Source organism: Abramis brama (assembly GCF_963993115.1).
Source record: "Abramis brama genome assembly, chromosome: 16".
Classification (NCBI taxonomy): domain Eukaryota; kingdom Metazoa; phylum Chordata; class Actinopteri; order Cypriniformes; family Leuciscidae; genus Abramis; species Abramis brama.
The window spans coordinates 885,178-903,247 of record NC_139978.1 but is presented as its reverse complement, the minus strand read 5'-3'; the positions used below and the strand labels follow the sequence as shown (position 1 = coordinate 903,247).

At 44.2% G+C, this 18,070-nt stretch overlaps 1 protein-coding gene across 1 annotated transcript; it reads left to right on the top strand.

The window, feature by feature from the left end:
- The first annotated feature begins 5,130 nt into the window (after positions 1-5,130).
- On the top strand, positions 5,131-18,062 carry wnt5a (wingless-type MMTV integration site family, member 5a). The gene is made up of 5 exons (XM_084087206.1): positions 5,131-5,548; positions 6,627-6,724; positions 12,610-12,857; positions 15,616-15,908; positions 17,237-18,062. The coding sequence occupies exons 2-5, from the start codon at positions 6,636-6,638 to the stop codon at positions 17,693-17,695; spliced, it is 1,089 nt and encodes a 362-aa protein (XP_083943332.1). The 5' UTR covers positions 5,131-5,548; positions 6,627-6,635; the 3' UTR covers positions 17,696-18,062.
- Positions 18,063-18,070: the final 8 nt, after the last annotated feature.

Sequence of the window (18,070 nt, the reverse complement as noted above, 5' to 3'; positions counted from 1 at the left end):
TCATTAACACAGTGAGATGTCAGAGCAAGTGTCAACATCTCCACAGCTCAGTCATGTGTCCCTGAGCAGAGAGCATGAACACCATGAACACCATGACCTCTGTGAACACAAGACTATAGTCAGGTGTGTTTGTGGAGAGAAATGGAGTCCATCTGGCCCTAGTGGAGCAGATGCTCATCAGAACCAGCTATGAGGAGCTGTGTAACCACATGGCATCCAGTACTGGGTGGATTCGCACTTTCCATCTTCTGGAGCCGACCGCTCACTTGGATGAGGCCAAATACCTGTTCAAACTCTAGGCAAAACTGGACAGCTAGATGGGGACACTGGTTTCCCCCTGAACGCATCTGGGAAGGACTCCATTTGAGACTGACCCAGTAAGAGAGCATCCACATCTCAGTAGTCAGGGCTGGTTGTGCTTGCGTCTTGAATGGTTGCGTCCTGACCTTGGTGACGCGAGGCCGCTAGCAGACGGTCGGTTTAGCCAGTCTGTCTGCTTCCTGACCTGAGCCCCAGATTGTCATGTTTGAGCTCTAAGACTATGTGCCATATTACTAGAGAGAAGAGCAGCACCATCTGCAGGGTTTTTGCAGAATCCACATATCTCCAAGAATGTAAGTCAATCAATTCTGGGATTACCTGCATTATTCTGAGTGTGTCTAGGACAGGAGTGTAGTTGAATCTGTCCATGATGTAGCCGTCTGTATGCTGATGGTCAGAGGAGTTTAACAAGCTGAGCAATGGCCAAGGCACGCAGAGGTCCAGTCATGGCATTGTAATTTGGCTTTAGGTCCCACTCGGGATAGGGCCATGGTGAATCAGGTGTGGATCTTGCCATGATCATTGAAGTTCACATCTGTAGGCTGTCTCACATGCATCACAGAATACATGCAGACTGAATTTTAATATTTAATGTCAGAAGGAATAGCATCAAGGTAGCTCGACCTTGCAATTCTCTTTTTCCTCAGATTTTCCTTTTTTCAAATAGGTCAGCTGGAAGGTTCGAGTCATCATAACTTTTAGGTTTGGCCCAGTGTGTCTGCACTATAACTCTGGCCTGAGTTGATGCAATGTAGGACTCTGATGTGTACTTTGCCACTTTATTCACAGGGGTTCTTTAGTGTACATTTGTGCAGTTTCATCTCTGGCCATACCTTATTTACTTAAAGTCCCCCTGAAGTCAATACTTTTATCCCTTAAAATTCATATTTTTTCCCTTCATGTCTTAAAATATCTTGAATGTAACTCGACACCCTTGCCTCATTTAGTATACGCAGATCTATGAATATGCAAATGAGCCCCACCTCCACTCACTCACAGCAGATTCAGTTCAATTCACGTTTATTTGTATAACGCTTTTCACAATATACATCATTTCAAAGCAGCTTTACAGAAAGTGCATGAGTCCATATTACAGTTTAGAGTGTTAGATCTGTTATCAGAGCTAACTGTGTAAGTATCCACTTATCTAAGTATCTCAGAGATCCACTGGTTGACGATCACACGTTGATCTGATTGGTTACAAGGTAGTTTGTGACGTCAGAAACACCAGCGATTTCAAAGCGTGTTTTTGAGACTGTCTTTGGTTCACTGCAGTTTTAAGGAGGAAATACTCAGCAATGGAGTCGACTTATGAATTTACACATGGTTTGTCTTAAAGCACATTAAAAACACCACATAGACACATAAACAACATTAAAAGCTGGATTTTCATCACAGGGGGACTTTAATGATCTGCAGTGGTGAGCGTTCGGTGATCGAGTCCTGCTCCTGGCTGAGGCAGAAAGGTACAGATGGTCGTCTGTCTGAACCACTCCTCGAGCTGGAGAAGCTCCTGTGATCTGTAGGGGCTTTGGGCTGGTCTCCACCATGGTAGAGCGTTATGGCTTGAATTCAAGGCTTGGCGGCGAACTGATGTTCTATGTGTTGAAGCCTTCCCGCCTGGTGGACCATCTTACACTGTCATCCAAGAGCTTCGGCAGAGATGGGACAGGAACGGGCTGAAGCAGAGGTGAAACAGACCTTGTTTGATATGCTGGAGCTGGGAGTAGAGCCAGATAAGGCATTTGAGATGTCACTGTGGAAGTGTAGCTGCCCGGGAGCTTAACTGGGAGGCTGAAGAATGAAATCGCTCATATTCAGGGATGAAAGCCGATATGGTTCTGGCACAGGTTATGGATGACTATGCACTGACATCTATAGCCAAGTGAGGTACGCAGTTGAAGCCGTAGGTTTCAGAGATGAAAAGTGACTGCTAAGATGTAGTGACTTGGCATTCGAGACTATAGCCCAGTGTGAGGCTAGCTGGGTCGGCAACAGAACACGGCTCTCACTGGGAGATAAAGGGGTTGGGTGTAGATGTGGCTGGTAGAACTTGCCATGGTACTGACTGAGGAAGCAAAGGGGGATGTCCTGGACATCTGGAGCCAACAAGTCATTCGGCCTGACCACAGGAGGTGTTATTAATGGAGTTAAGCACTTAAATTACAAAAATTAATTTCAGAGAAGTTTTTTTATATTCTAATAAATTGAAATATTAGTAGTGGATGCGCTGCTTTTGAACACTTTTCCTGTCGCATGCTGTGTTAATGTTTGCTTATAGCGCAGAACTCATGATCTGAGGAAATATTTTCAAGCAAATAATGATCAATCATACACAATAAGGCCTATCTGTTTAAATTAAAAATATAAAGCAATTAAAAATACTATTTAGGCCAGTGGAAAAGATTGAGAAAAACTTTCTCTGAAATGTATTTTATACTATTTGATTTATTCAAACACAAGGCGAGGATCGGCTACTAAATGATTTTTAGTAATGTAAAGTGATGCACATCCGTATCTCATATTCTCCAAATGTCTTGTACTGTTAAACATGGGATCACGTGGATGAATATGCATATGCAAATGATATGCAGATGAGGATATGCATAGTAAAATGAGGCGTTGTACGCTCATATATGGTTATTTCTGGGAGGAGACACGTGCGCACAATCTTCCTCTGACTGGGATTATTATTATATAGGTTCTGGCGTACGCACGCTTTTATACGTCTGAATATTTTTGACGTACGCCGTGTTTGGCTTTCAGACGCACATACACTTTCAGTGAGGATCCTACACACAGGTTTATAAGTGAGAGCCCTGTTCTCTTCCCGCTGATGCTAAACTCACTGATTGTCCATCTTCTCCTTGTTGTGCCACTGGAGAAGTGTAATGTAAAGACAGTCTCTTGATTCCTCAGTTCTGTGGTAATGCCTCTTCAACAGACTGTGTTTCACACACACACCTGCAGGAGATCTGTGCACACAGAACATGAAGCCCAGATTTACCGGCTTTATGAAACTGCACAAAGCAAGAACACACAGGTCTCTACTAGCTCACCCAGAAACAAAGATATATTTACAGGCTGCTATAATAAGCACTTTTGGGGAAGAACAAATCACAGTGTTTGACAGGTTAAAGGCATCCGATCTGTGAAAGACTCTCAGAGGTTCTGGGGGAAATACTTTGTACACACTTATACAGAGATAACAATATTAAAAGTGCTTCAAAATAATCTAGAAGGTTAAATGTAGCTCTTAATTTAGACAGATGTATTTAATGTAGTATTCTGTACACTCTGCAAAGTTAGATGATTGAAATGGATGAAACTGTATTAGTGTTTAAGAGGAATAAAATCACTGAAACACGCTTTGTGTTGTTGGTCAGCTGGTGTTTCTGACGTCACAAACTACCTTGTAACCAATCAGATCAACGTGTGATCGTCAACCAGTGGATCTCTGAGCTGAGTGAGTGAGTGGAGGCGGGGCTCATTTGCATATTCATAGACCCGTGTATACTAAATGAGGCAAGGGTGTCGATTTACATTCAAGGTATTTTAAAGTATGAAAAATAAAAATTCAAAGAAAAAACGCTTAATTATGTAATTTTGGTGATTAAAGATGAGTTTTACGGGCTAAAATTATTACTTTGTACTCATTTCCAGGGGCTGGTTTGTGTTCTCTCTCAGACAGGTGACTCAAGTCTTCAGACTGCATTTTCACCAACAACAGTATTTTTCTGCGCTTTAAAAAGCTCTTTAAATGCCAGGCCAGGTGCCCAGTTCTCTCTCTCTCTCTCTCTCTCTCTCACACACACACACACACACAAAAGAAACCCTCTTGAAAACACAAAACTGAATTCACCAAAAAAATGTATATGGTTAGTAATGCAATTGTGATGTATATCAAACTGAGAATGTTTAATCAGTCTGAAAACAGCTCGAGTGTAACTCAGCGTTTCCCAGAAGCCCTGCAGGCCTGAGCTGATCACACTGAGCGAATGTTCTCGATTATCGACTCGGGTTTACGACACTTTTGGGAAACGCAGCCCTGCTCTAAACTCTCCCAGCCTCGTGCTATTACTCCAGCACTGGTCTTCTCTACATCAGATACATTTTAATGATTACATTTTACTCATGATTATGATTTTTGTAGATATAGCCTATCTCCTGTTGGTCTGCAGTCCATAAACCTGCGTCTGCAATACTAATGTTTGATTATGATATTACTTTTTATCTAGGCTACATGATGATTTTGACTGTTCGTTTAAACCAAGGTTTTCAGATAATTGTATTTTACATGTTGTTATAATATAACTAGTTGTGTTAAGCTGATTTTCTTCCTGAGGTCTGCTTATATGTCAGTACAGTTTATACCAAAACAGTTATAATGTAGGAATACATGAGGTTAGCCTCCTCTCTGCCATCAGAATAACTCTGCATGTTCACTGACCAACGAATTAATTATATAATAAAACAAATACTATTTAAAATAATAGAAACGTTTTAAAACAGCTAGACTATATCTTTTGCTCAGTGTGCCAGTAGGAAAAAACAAGAATTTATTAATAAATCAGGTTATGTCTCGGTAATGACGTCGAAACGCACTGGATAATGCATATTAAGCACATTTAAATGCATAGCAATAAATGTTATTATTTAAAGAAGAGACGAATGATCAGTCGGACAGGATCAGAGTTTGCGCTCGAGTGTGTGAGAGTCACAGGCGGAGTCTGCAGTGTGAACATGAACAACTCTTACACACTTCATCACTTCATCATCACTTCATCAGACTCTGAACACAGACTAAAACTGGACATTTACTCTCAACAACTGTTTAAAATGCTTTGACGCACGGAGCCGGAATGATTATGCGGATTTATGAGCATCTTATACGCGAGATGAAGAATCAATATTTTTAGGCTGTTCGATGAGAATCAATCGCGAAGATTTTCTCTCTCCTGGAATAACATCGGCGACATTACCTGAGTGAATATTTCTTTTTTCTTTTTTGTAGCATGCAGATATTTGGATTTACTTTTTTTCCGCCTAAACGTAATTTTTTTAATAGGTCTTGGGGAGAAAGGTAGAAACATCTTCAGCAGCATTGGGAGTATTTATGAAAATCTTTGACAAACACTCACTGGGATTGCATTTTTATCAGCCAATCTTCCCAGAGCTGAGCTTTTCCTGAAGCAAAACTCAACCTAATTTACATCTTGGACAAAGTGTAAGTTCTATCTATCTATCTATCTATCTATCTATCTATCTATCTATCTATCTTTGTTTATGGCTCCATCTCGCGGTTTTAGTTTGACAGTGTCATCATTAATTCATGTATTTTAAATCTTTATTCTAACGAGATTTTGACTGTAGATCGACTCTTCTGGTCTCTCTGAAGGAATAATCATTATATTATTTGCTTTTAGAGAACTTCATTTCTAAGACACGCTTTTCCAGGACATCCACATTGACCATCTACATTTACAAATATATTTAATTTTTTACATTTTGTATGTGTGTTGACAGTTTTAACATTTACATTAAGACTTTAGTTTCACATTAATCTTTTTTTTCTTCTTCTCTGACATACATATCAGATCGAGCGCTGCACTGATTCAGTGATTTATACAGGATATTATATATTAAATAACCCTGTACATCATTATGGGCCAAATCCCCAAACAAATATTGGCTTATATCTTTTAAACATAAATCTTTTTTTATTTTCTTTATTTTATTTTTTTGGGGGGGAACTTAACAGTAACCAATTAAACGTTTTTTTTTAAAGCTTTTTTTTTTTTTTTACAGTGTTTTACCATTAACATTAGGATATATTTTTTCAAGTTTTTTATACCATATAAACATTTCCAGCTAAATATAACTATTAGAAGATTTACATTATTATAATGTATAATATTATGAACAACACATTATGCTTATCTAATTGGGCTTCATTAATTACATTTTACCTAATACATTCATGCTCTGCATTTTCAATTGTGCATTTCATATATGAGAAGTAGTTCAGTTCATGTGCAGTTCAGACGTGTGTGTAAAACTGAGGTTCATGTTTCTGCACTGATCTTCTAAATATGAGACAGGTTTTGTAGATTATGCAGACATATGATATAGATTATTTTACATGCACAGACACAGTTGGGTTTTTACACTTTCACACATAACTGGGATCAAAATGGCATGCAGTTATAATCTCTAACTCTCTTTTCTTCATGTCGCACACACACACGTGTGTATTCACACTGAGCTCTGTGTGTGAGATGTGACTCTTGCTCTTGTTTCTCCAGGCTGGAGTGATGTTGAAGCTGAAGTTGATGTGCTCAGTCTCGGTCGCCGTGACCTTCTCCGCCTGCTTTATTGTGCTTGTGGATGCCAACTCGTGGTGGTACGTGACAAAACACAGGTCATTGTACAGTAGTGGATCAAAACCGTTCATCAAAGTTATTACCTTTGAACAATACCTATTCTTGTCTTAGGACAACTTTGATTAACTTTTTTGATCCACTTCAAATGTTTATTACTGTATTTAGCAACAATGATGGAATTCTCAAGAACACATACTTTGACTCTATTGGTCAAGAGACAAAAAAATCTGATATCATCTCAAAAATATTGCAAGAATTAGATGGTTCATATTTTATTGTTAATATTTTATTTACTGTCTCTTTCTTGTTCAAATTTAGAATTTCCGGTGTGTTTGAAATGCACTAAATAAACTTGCCTTTTTTTCACTATTCTGGGAATGAGTGAAGCATCATATCTTGTATCTCTCTTGGAAGATTTTAAACATTTAAAATAATCGTATCAAATAGTAGAAAATGTGTATGATGCAGTATTTTACCCGTGTTCAACTCTCAGAACCGATTTCTGAGAGACGCACAAACTGCACTGCACTTAATCACCCTGTGCTAATTTTCATTCTTAGATGTTAAAGTCCCCCTGTGGTGAAAATCCAGTGTTTTTAATCTGCTTTAAGACAAAGCATGTGTAAATTCATAAGTCGACACCATTGCTGAGTATTTTCTCCTTAAAACTGCAGTGAACCAAAGACAGTCTCAAAAACACGCTTTGAAATCGCTGGTGTTTCTGACGTCACAAACTACCTTGTAACCAATCAGATCAACGTGTGATCGTCAACCAGTGGATCTCTGAGCTGAGTGAGTGAGTGGAGGTGGGGCTCATTCGCACATTAATGCGTATACTAAATGAGGCAAGGGTGTCGAATTACATTCAAGCAGTTTTAAAGTATAAAGATTTTTGTTCAAAGATAAAAAAAACCTTAAATATGTCATTTTGGTGATCAAAGATGAGTTTTAAGGGATAAAGTTATTGACTACAGGGGGACTTTAATCAATCATGGCTCACGCTATCCATCTGCATCTAACATCTGAACGACTGACGAATGGGGTCTCGCCCAAGAGCCCAATCACCTTCGAGTGGTACAAAACGAGCCAATGGTTTTGTACCTTGGTCTGCGGAATTTGTATCGCGAGCTCCGCCCCGCTGTGTGGGTATATAAGGAGCAGCGCGTGCATACTCGCATTCAAGTTCTTCGCCGAGGAGCCGAGGTGTGTCCCGGCCGTTCAGCGGCACCACGATTGTGGCAAGGGGACAAAACGTCTCCATTCCCTCCTTCAGGGAACAATGGTTACATACCTAACCAAGACGTTCCCTTTCAGTCAGTCACGTTCTGCGTAATGTCAGAACGACGAATGGGGTCCTATGCAAAACGCCACAATGGCTGTGTGCAAGCCACTGCTCCCTGTCGTGAGGCCCAGCACGAGCGAAGGGCTAGGCTAACGCAAGAGTTACCAAGGTACACTGGGTAGCATATTCCTGTCGGGAAAAATGTAAGCATGCTGCCTTCCCGTAGGGAGGTCTTATAATACACATATGAACTGCCTAGGTGGAATACATAAGGAAGATCTCTGAGGTAACCCAGCCACAGGGTGGAATATATTTCAACTTCGGAGACAGCAAGAGTGGAACAGATCTACCTGTGCATCTCCGAAGCATTCCCAAATCAGCTGAACCGTCTGGGGATGGAGTCTCCATTCCCTGGGGCAAGAGAGCTGTCGGGAGCTCGTCGGCTGCACGATTTAGCTTGCCCAGGATGTGAATGGCACAAAGCGACCTCGGATGCTTCTGACACCATAAGAGGAGATGGCGAGCGAGTTGCGACATGCGGCGGGAGCGTAGACCACCTTGGCGGTTGTTGTACGCTACAGTCGCAGTGTTGTCTGTCCGGACCAGTACGTGCTTGCCCCCTGGCAGGGCCCTGAAGCGGTGCAGAGCAAGATGTACTGCTACAACATGAGGCAATTGACATGCCACTGAATTTGGGGTCCTGTCCAGGAGCAACTCAGCAGTGACCGAGCGTGCTCGCTCGTAAGCTGCGTGAACATGACGACCGAGTCTATCTCCATACCGAGAAAAGAGATCCTCTGCACGGGGGAGAGTTTGCTCTTTTCCCAGTTGACCAGGCCCAGTCGGGAGAGGTGCTTGGGCACCGGGTCCCTGTGTTCGGGATCTGTTCCCGAGAGTGAGAATATGTGGTTGAGAATACGAACACCCTGCTCCCTGAGTGTGTGTGGAGCAAGAGCTGCCTCCGTGAACTTCGTGAAGACATGTGGAGACAGGGACAGCCCGAATGGGAGAACCGTGTACCGGTATGCCTGCCCCTCGAAAGCAAAGCATAGAAACGGTCTGTGACGAGGGAGAATGCTGACATGAAAGTACGCGTCCTTCAGGTCGATCACTGCAAACCAATCCAGGGGACGAACGCATTCGAAAATGCGTTTGGGTGTTAACATCTTGAATGGAAGCTTGTGTAAGGCTCGGTTCAAGGAACGCAGGTCCAGGATCAGTCATAACCCACCGCTTTTCTTGGTTACGATGAAGTAAAATCCGGCTCGGTCGCACCCTTCGCCAGTCCCTGCCCACCATCGTGAAGCAAACACCCCGAAACCTGGGGGGATGCCAGGTGAATTGAATCGCATAGCCGAGCCTGATTGTTTGGATGAGCCAGCGGGACGGGCTGGGAAGCTCTAGCCAGGCTCCCAGGAACCGAACCAGCGGGGTCAGAGGAACTACGAGCATACTCGCCATGGGGCAGCGAGGTGGAACAGATGCCCTGACCTGACCTGCGCCCGTGGTGCGGGTGGGGTCTGGTTCCACAGATTGGCAGAGGGGACGTGAGAAGGCATCGCGTTCTCTTTGGGCCGCCTCTGAATGAAAGCTGGCGACAGAGAAAGAGGGGGACAAGAGCGGCGAGGCGTTCCATCGCCCACTGTCACCCGCGGCCTCTTGGGACCCGGAGGAAGAGTTAGTTCTTTCTTTGACAAAATGGGCAGAAGAAAAAGAGGAGAACAAAGGATTCTCCCATGGCCCTCCTCCGGGGGATGGAGTGGTCCTGCAACCATCTCCTGAAGAACATAAAACTCTAGCTCTGGATTGCCCATCTTTTCGTGACGCTTGACAGGCCTATGGGCGGAGACGGGCTGCACCACCTTCCTGCGACCGTCTCCACGCCACGGCCTCTGAGCTGGCGGCGGTGTGAAAGCAGCAGTGGGCCGCCGGGGTAGAATATGTTTCATCGCCTCAGACTAATTCTGGGCTTCCAAGAACTGCTGGGCAAAGCAGACTCCCTCATATCTGGACCTGGACCACCAGAGTGGACATCACCTGGCCCAGGCCTTCATAAGCCCCGGGTCAGCACTGCCCTCGTGCAGATGTTTAAGCGCTTTGGCCTGGTGCACTTGCAGGATGGCCATGCAAAGCGGTCTGGCCCACAGCTCTGTAAGCCTTGGCCACAAGCATGGACGAGAACTTACAGGCTTTGGACGGTGTAACGGTCACCAGCTGGAGTGCCTTCGAGAGCCACCAGAGGCCACTCCACACTAGACTGTGATCACTCCTTCAAACACTACATTTGCCATAACGCACTGCCCAGACTCATCAGCACTCATCTCTTTCACCTGTTTCTCATCACCTTGTTTCACCGAGCCAGTGTCTCCGTACAAGATGGCCGCCGCCGAGCCAGTGTCTCCGTACAAGATGGCCGCCTCCGAGCCAGTGTCTCCGTACAAGATGGCCGCCGCCGAGCCAGTGTCTCCGTACAAGATGGCCGCCGCCGAGCCAGTGTCTCCGTACAAGATGGCCGCCGCCGAACCAGTGTCTCCGTACAAGATGGTCTCCGCCGAACCAGTGTCCCAGGACAAGATGGTCTCCGCCGAGCCAGTGTCTCAGGACAAGATGGCCTCCGCCGAGTCAGTGTTTAAGGACAAGATGGTCGCTGCCGAGCCAGTGACTCAGGACAAGATGGTCTCCGCCGAGCCAGTGTCTTCGGACAAGATGGCCGCCACCGAGCCAGTGACTCAGGACAAGATGGTCTCCGCTGAGCCAATGTCTTCGGACAAGATGGCCGCTGCCGAGCTAGTGTCTCCAGACGAGATGACCACTGCCACGTCGCCTGAGCCCTCAGCAGAGATGGCCGCCGACACGGTGTCTGTTCCTGAGCCTGTGTCTGTTCCTGAGCCTGTGTCTGTTCCTGAGCCATTGTCTGTTCCTGAGCCTGTGTCTGTTCCTGAGCCTGTGTCTGTTCCTGAGCCTGTGTCTGTTCCTGTTCCTGAGCCGGTGTCTGTTCCTGTTCCTGAGCCGGTGTCTGTTCCTGTTCCTGGGTCACCAGCAGGGTCGTCTCCGCCCTGGCTGCCTGAAGGGTCGTCTCCTCCCTGGCCTCCTGAAGGGTCGTCTCCTCCCTGGCCTCCTGAAGGGTCGTCTCCTCCCTGGCCTCCTGAAGGGTCGTCTCCTCTCTGGCCGCCTGAAGGGTCATCTCCGCCCTGGCTGCCTGAAGGGTCGTCTCCTCCCTGGCCTCCTGAAGGGTCGTCTCCTCCCTGGCCTCCTGAAGGGTCGTCTCCTCCCTGGCCTCCTGAAGGGTCGTCTCCTCTCTGGCCGCCTGAAGGGTCATCTCCTCCCTGGTCGGCTGCACTGCCTGCTCCTCCCGGGTCGCCTGCACAGCCTGATCCGCCCTGGTCACCTGCACAGCCTGATCCGCCCTGGTCGCCTGCACAGCCTGATCCGCCCTGGTCGCCTGCACAGCCTGCACCGCCGTGGTCCCCTGCTCAGCCTGCACCGCCGTGGTCCCCTGCTCAGCCTGCTTCACCCTGGTCGCCTGCTCCGCCCTGGCCTTCTGTCCTGCCGCAGTCTCCAGGTCCTCTTCTGCTCCACGGACCTGGCCCTCCATCCCGCCTCCGGATCCGCCTCCCTCCTGGACAGTTTTTAAGCGTCTGGAAGCCGCTCTTTGGGGGGGGGGGCTATGTAACGGTCACCAGCTGGAGTGCCTTCGAGAGCCACCAGAGGCCACTCCACACTAGACTGTGATCACTCCTTCAAACACTACATTTCCCATAACGCACTGCCCAGACTCATCAGCACTCATCTCTTTCACCTGTTTCTCATCACCTTGTTTCACTCACAGCATAAATACCTTGTTTTCACATTCACTCATTGCGAAGTCTTGTTGTACTGTTAGTCTGCATTTCTGAGCGTTTTTCCCGTGTTTGTTTTCTGTTTTTGACCCTGGACTGTTTACCGTTTCTGACTCTGTTCTGCCTGCCCCTATCTGGATTGTTTATTGGACTCTGTTTATTGCTGCCTGCCTTGACCACTGCCTGTTTACTGGATTACGAGTTTGGATTACCCTTATTTAATAAAGCTGCATTTGGATCGATCTTCTTGTCTCGGAGCATTCACAACAGACGGGTGCTTTCGATTGCCACAAACATTTTATTCCTAAAAAAATTGTGAATTACATTTTTTTTTGGCTGGTGACAGTATTTTCTGATTCATGCAAGAGTGATAAAAAGAGAAATCCAAAATCCTCTGTAAAAACCTTTGAATAATGTCATTGTTTTATTTTGTTTATTTTTACCTGATTTCATCCAATGTTCACGTTTTTGTTCAAGGAGTTTATGCAAATATTTGCATATTTAAACATAACATTTCAGAAAACTTGCAATACAAAAATATTTGCAATTCTTCATGTAATCAATCAACTGGGGAAGTATGGTTATACCCAGACATCAACATAGTGTCGGCTCAGATCTGGTACATGTGGATTCAACACTTACCAGATGTGGGCCGGATCTGGGCCGACACTTTTTTGCTGTCTGGTTATCTATTAGTTATTTTGTTTACCCTATTCACCTGGGGTGTCTTGCCTTAACGCAATAATCAAATAGATCATCTCTGAATGCGTGTGTATCTCTCCAGGTCTCTGGCGATGAACCCCCTCCTGATCCCAGAAGCATATATCATTGGAGGTCAGCCGCTGTGCAGTCAGCTAACAGGACTGTCCACAGGTCAGAGGAAGCTCTGCCAGCTGTACCAGGATCACATGCAGTTCATCGGAGCGGGCGCACAGACGGGCATCAGCGAGTGCCAACACCAGTTCAGCCAGCGCCGCTGGAACTGCAGCACAGTGGACAACTCCTCAGTGTTCGGCAGAGTCCTGCACACAGGTACTTACATCCACTACAGGTCACAAGCAGGGCCATACCCACCAATTTCTCAAGTGTATATAATGAAGGTTAACAACCAATAATTGGCTAATGATAACTAATTTTGTGCTGCAAAGATTCACACATCGCAACGATAACCGACCTTCTCATCTGAGCTGCTTCAGAACTCAAACACCAGATTCGCTGCTGAGCGCTAATTCTGGCGCTTCACACTTCAGTTAACGGTCATACAGCGTGAGATAAAATGCAAGTAGTTAAACTAAAAAGCTGTTTTATGACAGAAGTTTTAAACGACCGGCATAAATAATCAGTTTGCAAAGACTAGCCTTACCTATATCAATCAAAGCTCAGCTTTAGGAAAGATATACAGGTCAAGATAAAGAGACTGAGAGAAGAAGAAAGAGAGAAGGTGATGGAGATGAGAAAGGAAGAGCAAGTATTGCATACTGTGCCCAGAATGAGATTTACATTATTAACATTATCTATTTAACACAGATATACTGTACATATGTTCTTTGCTAATGACAGTGGAAACCATAAGCTCATTTAACAACACAAGCACCAATATATTGGCATTATTATTGTATATATACATGGCGACACTCTTTATGAGTGAGCAGTTGAACCATTAAATGAACAGATTAGTCCAAAAATATTGATTAATTTAGGAAAGAAAGGTCATGCCCCCCAACCTCCTAGCAAAATCATTTTTGGGACCTCGGTATTTATAAAACCCTACGTACGGCCTTGGTCACACTGATCACGTCAGTCCAGCTCCGAGAAGGACGCCATAGAAGTGTGTATACTCTGAAAGGCAGCAGAATACAGTAAAATACAGTATGTCCGTTTCAAGAGCCACTGGCAAGTCATCTCCTATAATAATGTTCATTTGTATTATATTTGTAACATATCATATCTATGTTGTTATTTTGTCTGAATACTTACACTTTTTGAATGGCTGTCAATGTAGAAAGATGTTTTTGGGGAGCAGCAGAAATACAGAGTTCTGTCATGAAACTCAGGCTGATAGTAGTGTTGGGTTCGAGTCCGAGTCTTTAACCAATCGAGTCTGAGTGAATCAAGACTTGATTGAATTAAATCATGATAGTAGTTTTCAAGGCCAAAAGAGGGTTTGCGCTGGCGCAAGCTGTTTTCTGGAAAATTGATCAAAATGAAGTGCTTATGCCTAATTTAAGGGGAAAACAAGATTATTTTTCTGACCCCATTGACAGATAATTTTTCTTGTTTTTAAGAAAACAAGACTTCACATCTTAAAGCAATAGTTCACCCCAAAATGAAAATTAGCCCATTAATTACTCACCTTCAATTCATACTAGGTGTATATGACTTTCTTCTTTCAGACGAATACAATCGGAGTTATATTTAAAAAATGTCCTGGCTCTTCCAAGTTTTATATCGGGAGTGAATGGAGGACGAGATTTTGAAGCCCAAAAAGTGCATCTATCCATCATAAAAGTGCATCTATCCATCATAAAAGTGCATGTATCCATCATAAAAGTGCATCTATCCATCATAAAAGTGCATCTATCCATCATAAAAGTGCATGTATCCATCATAAAAGTGCATGTATCCATCATAAAAGTGCATCTATCCATCATAAAAGTGCATGTATCCATCATAAAAGTGCATCTATCCATCATAAAAGTGCATCTATCCATCATAAAAGTGCATGTATCCATCATAAAAGTGCATCTATCCATCATAAAAGTGCATCTATCCATCATAAAAGTGCATGTATCCATCATAAAAGTGCATCTATCCATCATAAAAGTGCATCTATCCATCATAAAAGTGCATCTATCCATCATAAAAGTGCTCCACACGGCTCTGGAGGTTAATAACGGCCTTCTGAAGCAGAAAAATAGCCATATTTAAAACTAAAATAACTAGCTTCCGACAGTACGCATCGATTTACATCGAAAGAGTGACCTCTGACCCGGCGCATGACCTCTGACCTGACGCATTACGTATTGACAAACGCGGAAGCGCAGAGAATAGAACAAAAAAAAACCAAAACACCGGTCATGAATTAGAAGTCTAAAACAAGAATTTCAGTATAAGAGAAGAGGAGCTTGAGTTTATTGCCCAGCTCTATTTTTGAACCGCGAGAGGCGTCAAAGCTTACGCTACTCCTACATCTACATCATACATTGTCAAGTGTTACTCTTGTGGCGTAAGTCGACTTGTTTAACTTTTTCTAACACAAACACATGGCTTCGCTTCAGAAGGCCTTTATTAACCCCCGGAAACGCATGGAATACTTTAATTATGAATAGATGGACGCTTCGATGGACTTCAAAAAATACACATCCATTCACTGCCATTATAAAGCTTGGAAGAGCCAGGACATGTTTTAATATAACTCCGATTGTATTCATCTGAAAGAATAATGTCGTATACACCTAGGATGACTTGAGGGTGAGTAAATCATGGGATAACTTTTATTTTTTGGTGAACTATCCCTTTAAGTCATTTTGCCTCTTGATATTTGAGTATCTGGATTTAAGAAGTTTTAGATCATATTTTTGCAGTATGTGATGCATCCAAACATGCCTTTATAGTTTAAAACAAAAGCATATCATACCTACATTTGTCTGTTTAGTTTGAAGTTGAATGTTTTTAAACTCTGACATCTGAAGGAAATCAGTCAGTGTTCGTAAGATAAATGAAGAAGATTTAGTTGTTACACTGTTGCTCATAATAAAAGCAAATAAACAAAGCTAACTGAATTCCCCAGGGAGCCGAGAGACGGCGTTCACGTTCGCGATCAGCGCGGCCGGCGTGGTGAACGCAGTGAGTCGAGCCTGCAGAGAGGGGGAGCTGTCGAGCTGCGGATGCAGTCGAGCCGCGAGACCGAACGACCTGCCGAGAGACTGGCTGTGGGGCGGATGCGGAGACAACATCAACTATGGATACCGCTTCAGCAAGGAGTTTGTGGATGCCCGCGAACGCGAAAAAACCTTTGCTAAAGGCTCTGTGGAAAGTGCCAGACTGCTGATGAACCTTCATAACAACGAGGCGGGACGGAGGGTAAGACAGCAAATTTCCATCCTTTAGTAAATGTCTTACCAAGTGAAAATAAACCCTGCGTGTGACTAGATACTGTATAGACACAAGCAGACTGAAAACTCCCAAGCGGCTTCCTGTCTCTCCAACACTGAAGTGACTTAAACTGCAGTTCATCAACTGGCCACTAGAGACCGGCTCCAGAAGAGTGTCAATCCCATAAACCCCCATGTTAAAATGCCCAACATTACAGCAGAAAAAAAACATGTTTACAGCCTGGTGCAAAAAGTGGTTTTGGTCTATAAAGCTAATTTTGCCCTTCATGACGACTGTGAGGGGGGTGAATTTTTTCATAACTCATCCGTTTAAATTATATAAAGCCTTAAAGTTCTGCATTATTAAGGGCGTGGCCACTTGAGTGACAGGTGGACTGTGCTGATGTCACTGCTAGCCGTTTGTCTGCTGTCTGTTAGCGTCACGTCACCTCAGCTAATCCGCCTCGCTGCACATTTTCGTTTATCCGGGAGTGACGCTGCCAAGATGGCGACGGCCGGCTCCGCCCACTTAGGGCTTCAAAAACGCTCTTCAGAAATACTACAGGTGACTCACGGACACTACGCCCATATTTTTTTTACAGTCTATGGTTGCAACCTTTGGATTCCACGCATACCAGGTGTGGGCCGGATCTGGGCCGGCACTATGTTGCTGTCTGAGGAGTTTTCCTAAGGCTTGTTCGACTTGAACCGGCGCTGCACAGACCGATCGGTGAATGACATCAAAATACCGCGAGAGCGATTAGACAGCAGACGGCTCCATATGCTTTTCAATCACTCTCACGGTACTTTGATGTCATAAACCGATCGGTCTGTGCAGCGCCGGTTCAAGTCGAACAAGCCTATAGACTGTCACGGACACTACGTCCATATTTTTATACAGTCTATACAGCGGCAATCCACCTGTCACTCAAGTGGCCACGGCCTTAATTATACAGAACTTTAAAGCTTTATATAATTTAAATGGATGAGTTATAAAAAAATTCACCCCCCTCACAGTTTTCATGAAGGCCAAAATTAGCTATATAGACCAAAACCACTTTTTGCACCAGGCTGTAAACATGTTTTCTTCTGCTGTAAAGTTTGCCATTTTAACAAGGGATTGACTCTCTTCTGGAGTCTCTAGTGGCCAGTGGATGAACTGCAGTTTAAGTCACTTCAGTGTTGGATTAAAGAGAGAGACAGGAAGGTTGCCGCTTGGTTGCAACACTATCTGGGTCTTGATTCAAACTCTCAGCATTCTTAGCATCTCACTTTATCATGATTCTTTCTAGCTAATAAACTGTTTCTCTGTCACAGATAGCGTCTGATCTCGCTCATGTCTCCTGTAAGTGTCACGGCGTGTCCGGCTCCTGCAGTCTTAAAACCTGCTGGTTGCAGCTCGCAGATTTCCGCAGGGTTGGCGATGCTCTGAAGGAGAAATACGACAGCGCCGCTGCCATGAAGCTGAACAGCCGTGGGAAACTCGTTCAGGTTCACTCTAAATTTAACTCTCCTACTAGCAACGACCTGGTGTACATAGAGCCCAGTCCGGACTACTGCGTAAGGAACAAGACCACTGGCTCTTTGGGAACTCAGGGTCGGCTCTGCAACAAGACGTCTGAAGGCATGGACGGCTGCGCGCTCATGTGCTGCGGTCGAGGATACGACCAGTATAAGGTGCAACTGGTGGAGCGCTGCCACTGCAAGTTTCACTGGTGCTGCTACGTCAGATGCAAGCGCTGTTCGCGCATCGTCGACCAGTTCGTCTGCAAGTAATGAGCGCCTGCCAAAGAAGAGGAGGGAGAGCTAAATAAATGATATTTATAGAGCTGAAACCATTATGACAAAGACTGATTGTTTTCTTACTATAAGTACTATGTACAGGACATCGAAAAAAACTGCAGATATCATTTTATATTTATTTTCTCAGATGGTTATTTTCTAATTTTTTAGGATGGATTTTAACTTAAAATAGTCGTTAAAGGGATAGTTCACCCAAAAATGAAAATTAGTCCATGATTTACTCACCCTGAAGCCATCCTAGGTGTATATGACATTCTTCTTTCAGACGAATACAATCAGAGTTATATTAAAAAATGTCCTGGCTCTTGGGGTAATTTTCATTGTTGGGTGAACTATCCCTTTAAGGCA

What these genes read in the sequence shown, in the direction of transcription:
- wnt5a (XM_084087206.1), top strand. Translation starts at nt 6,636, where the DNA reads ATGTTGAAGCTGAAGTTGATGTGCTCAGTCTCGGTCGCCGTGACCTTC. An exon ending in CGGCAGAGTCCTGCACACAG is followed by an intron (nt 12,858 to 15,615) that starts GTACTTACATCC and finishes TGAATTCCCCAG; the next exon opens with GGAGCCGAGAGACGGCGTTC. An exon ending in ACAACGAGGCGGGACGGAGG is followed by an intron (nt 15,909 to 17,236) that starts GTAAGACAGCAA and finishes TCTCTGTCACAG; the next exon opens with ATAGCGTCTGATCTCGCTCA.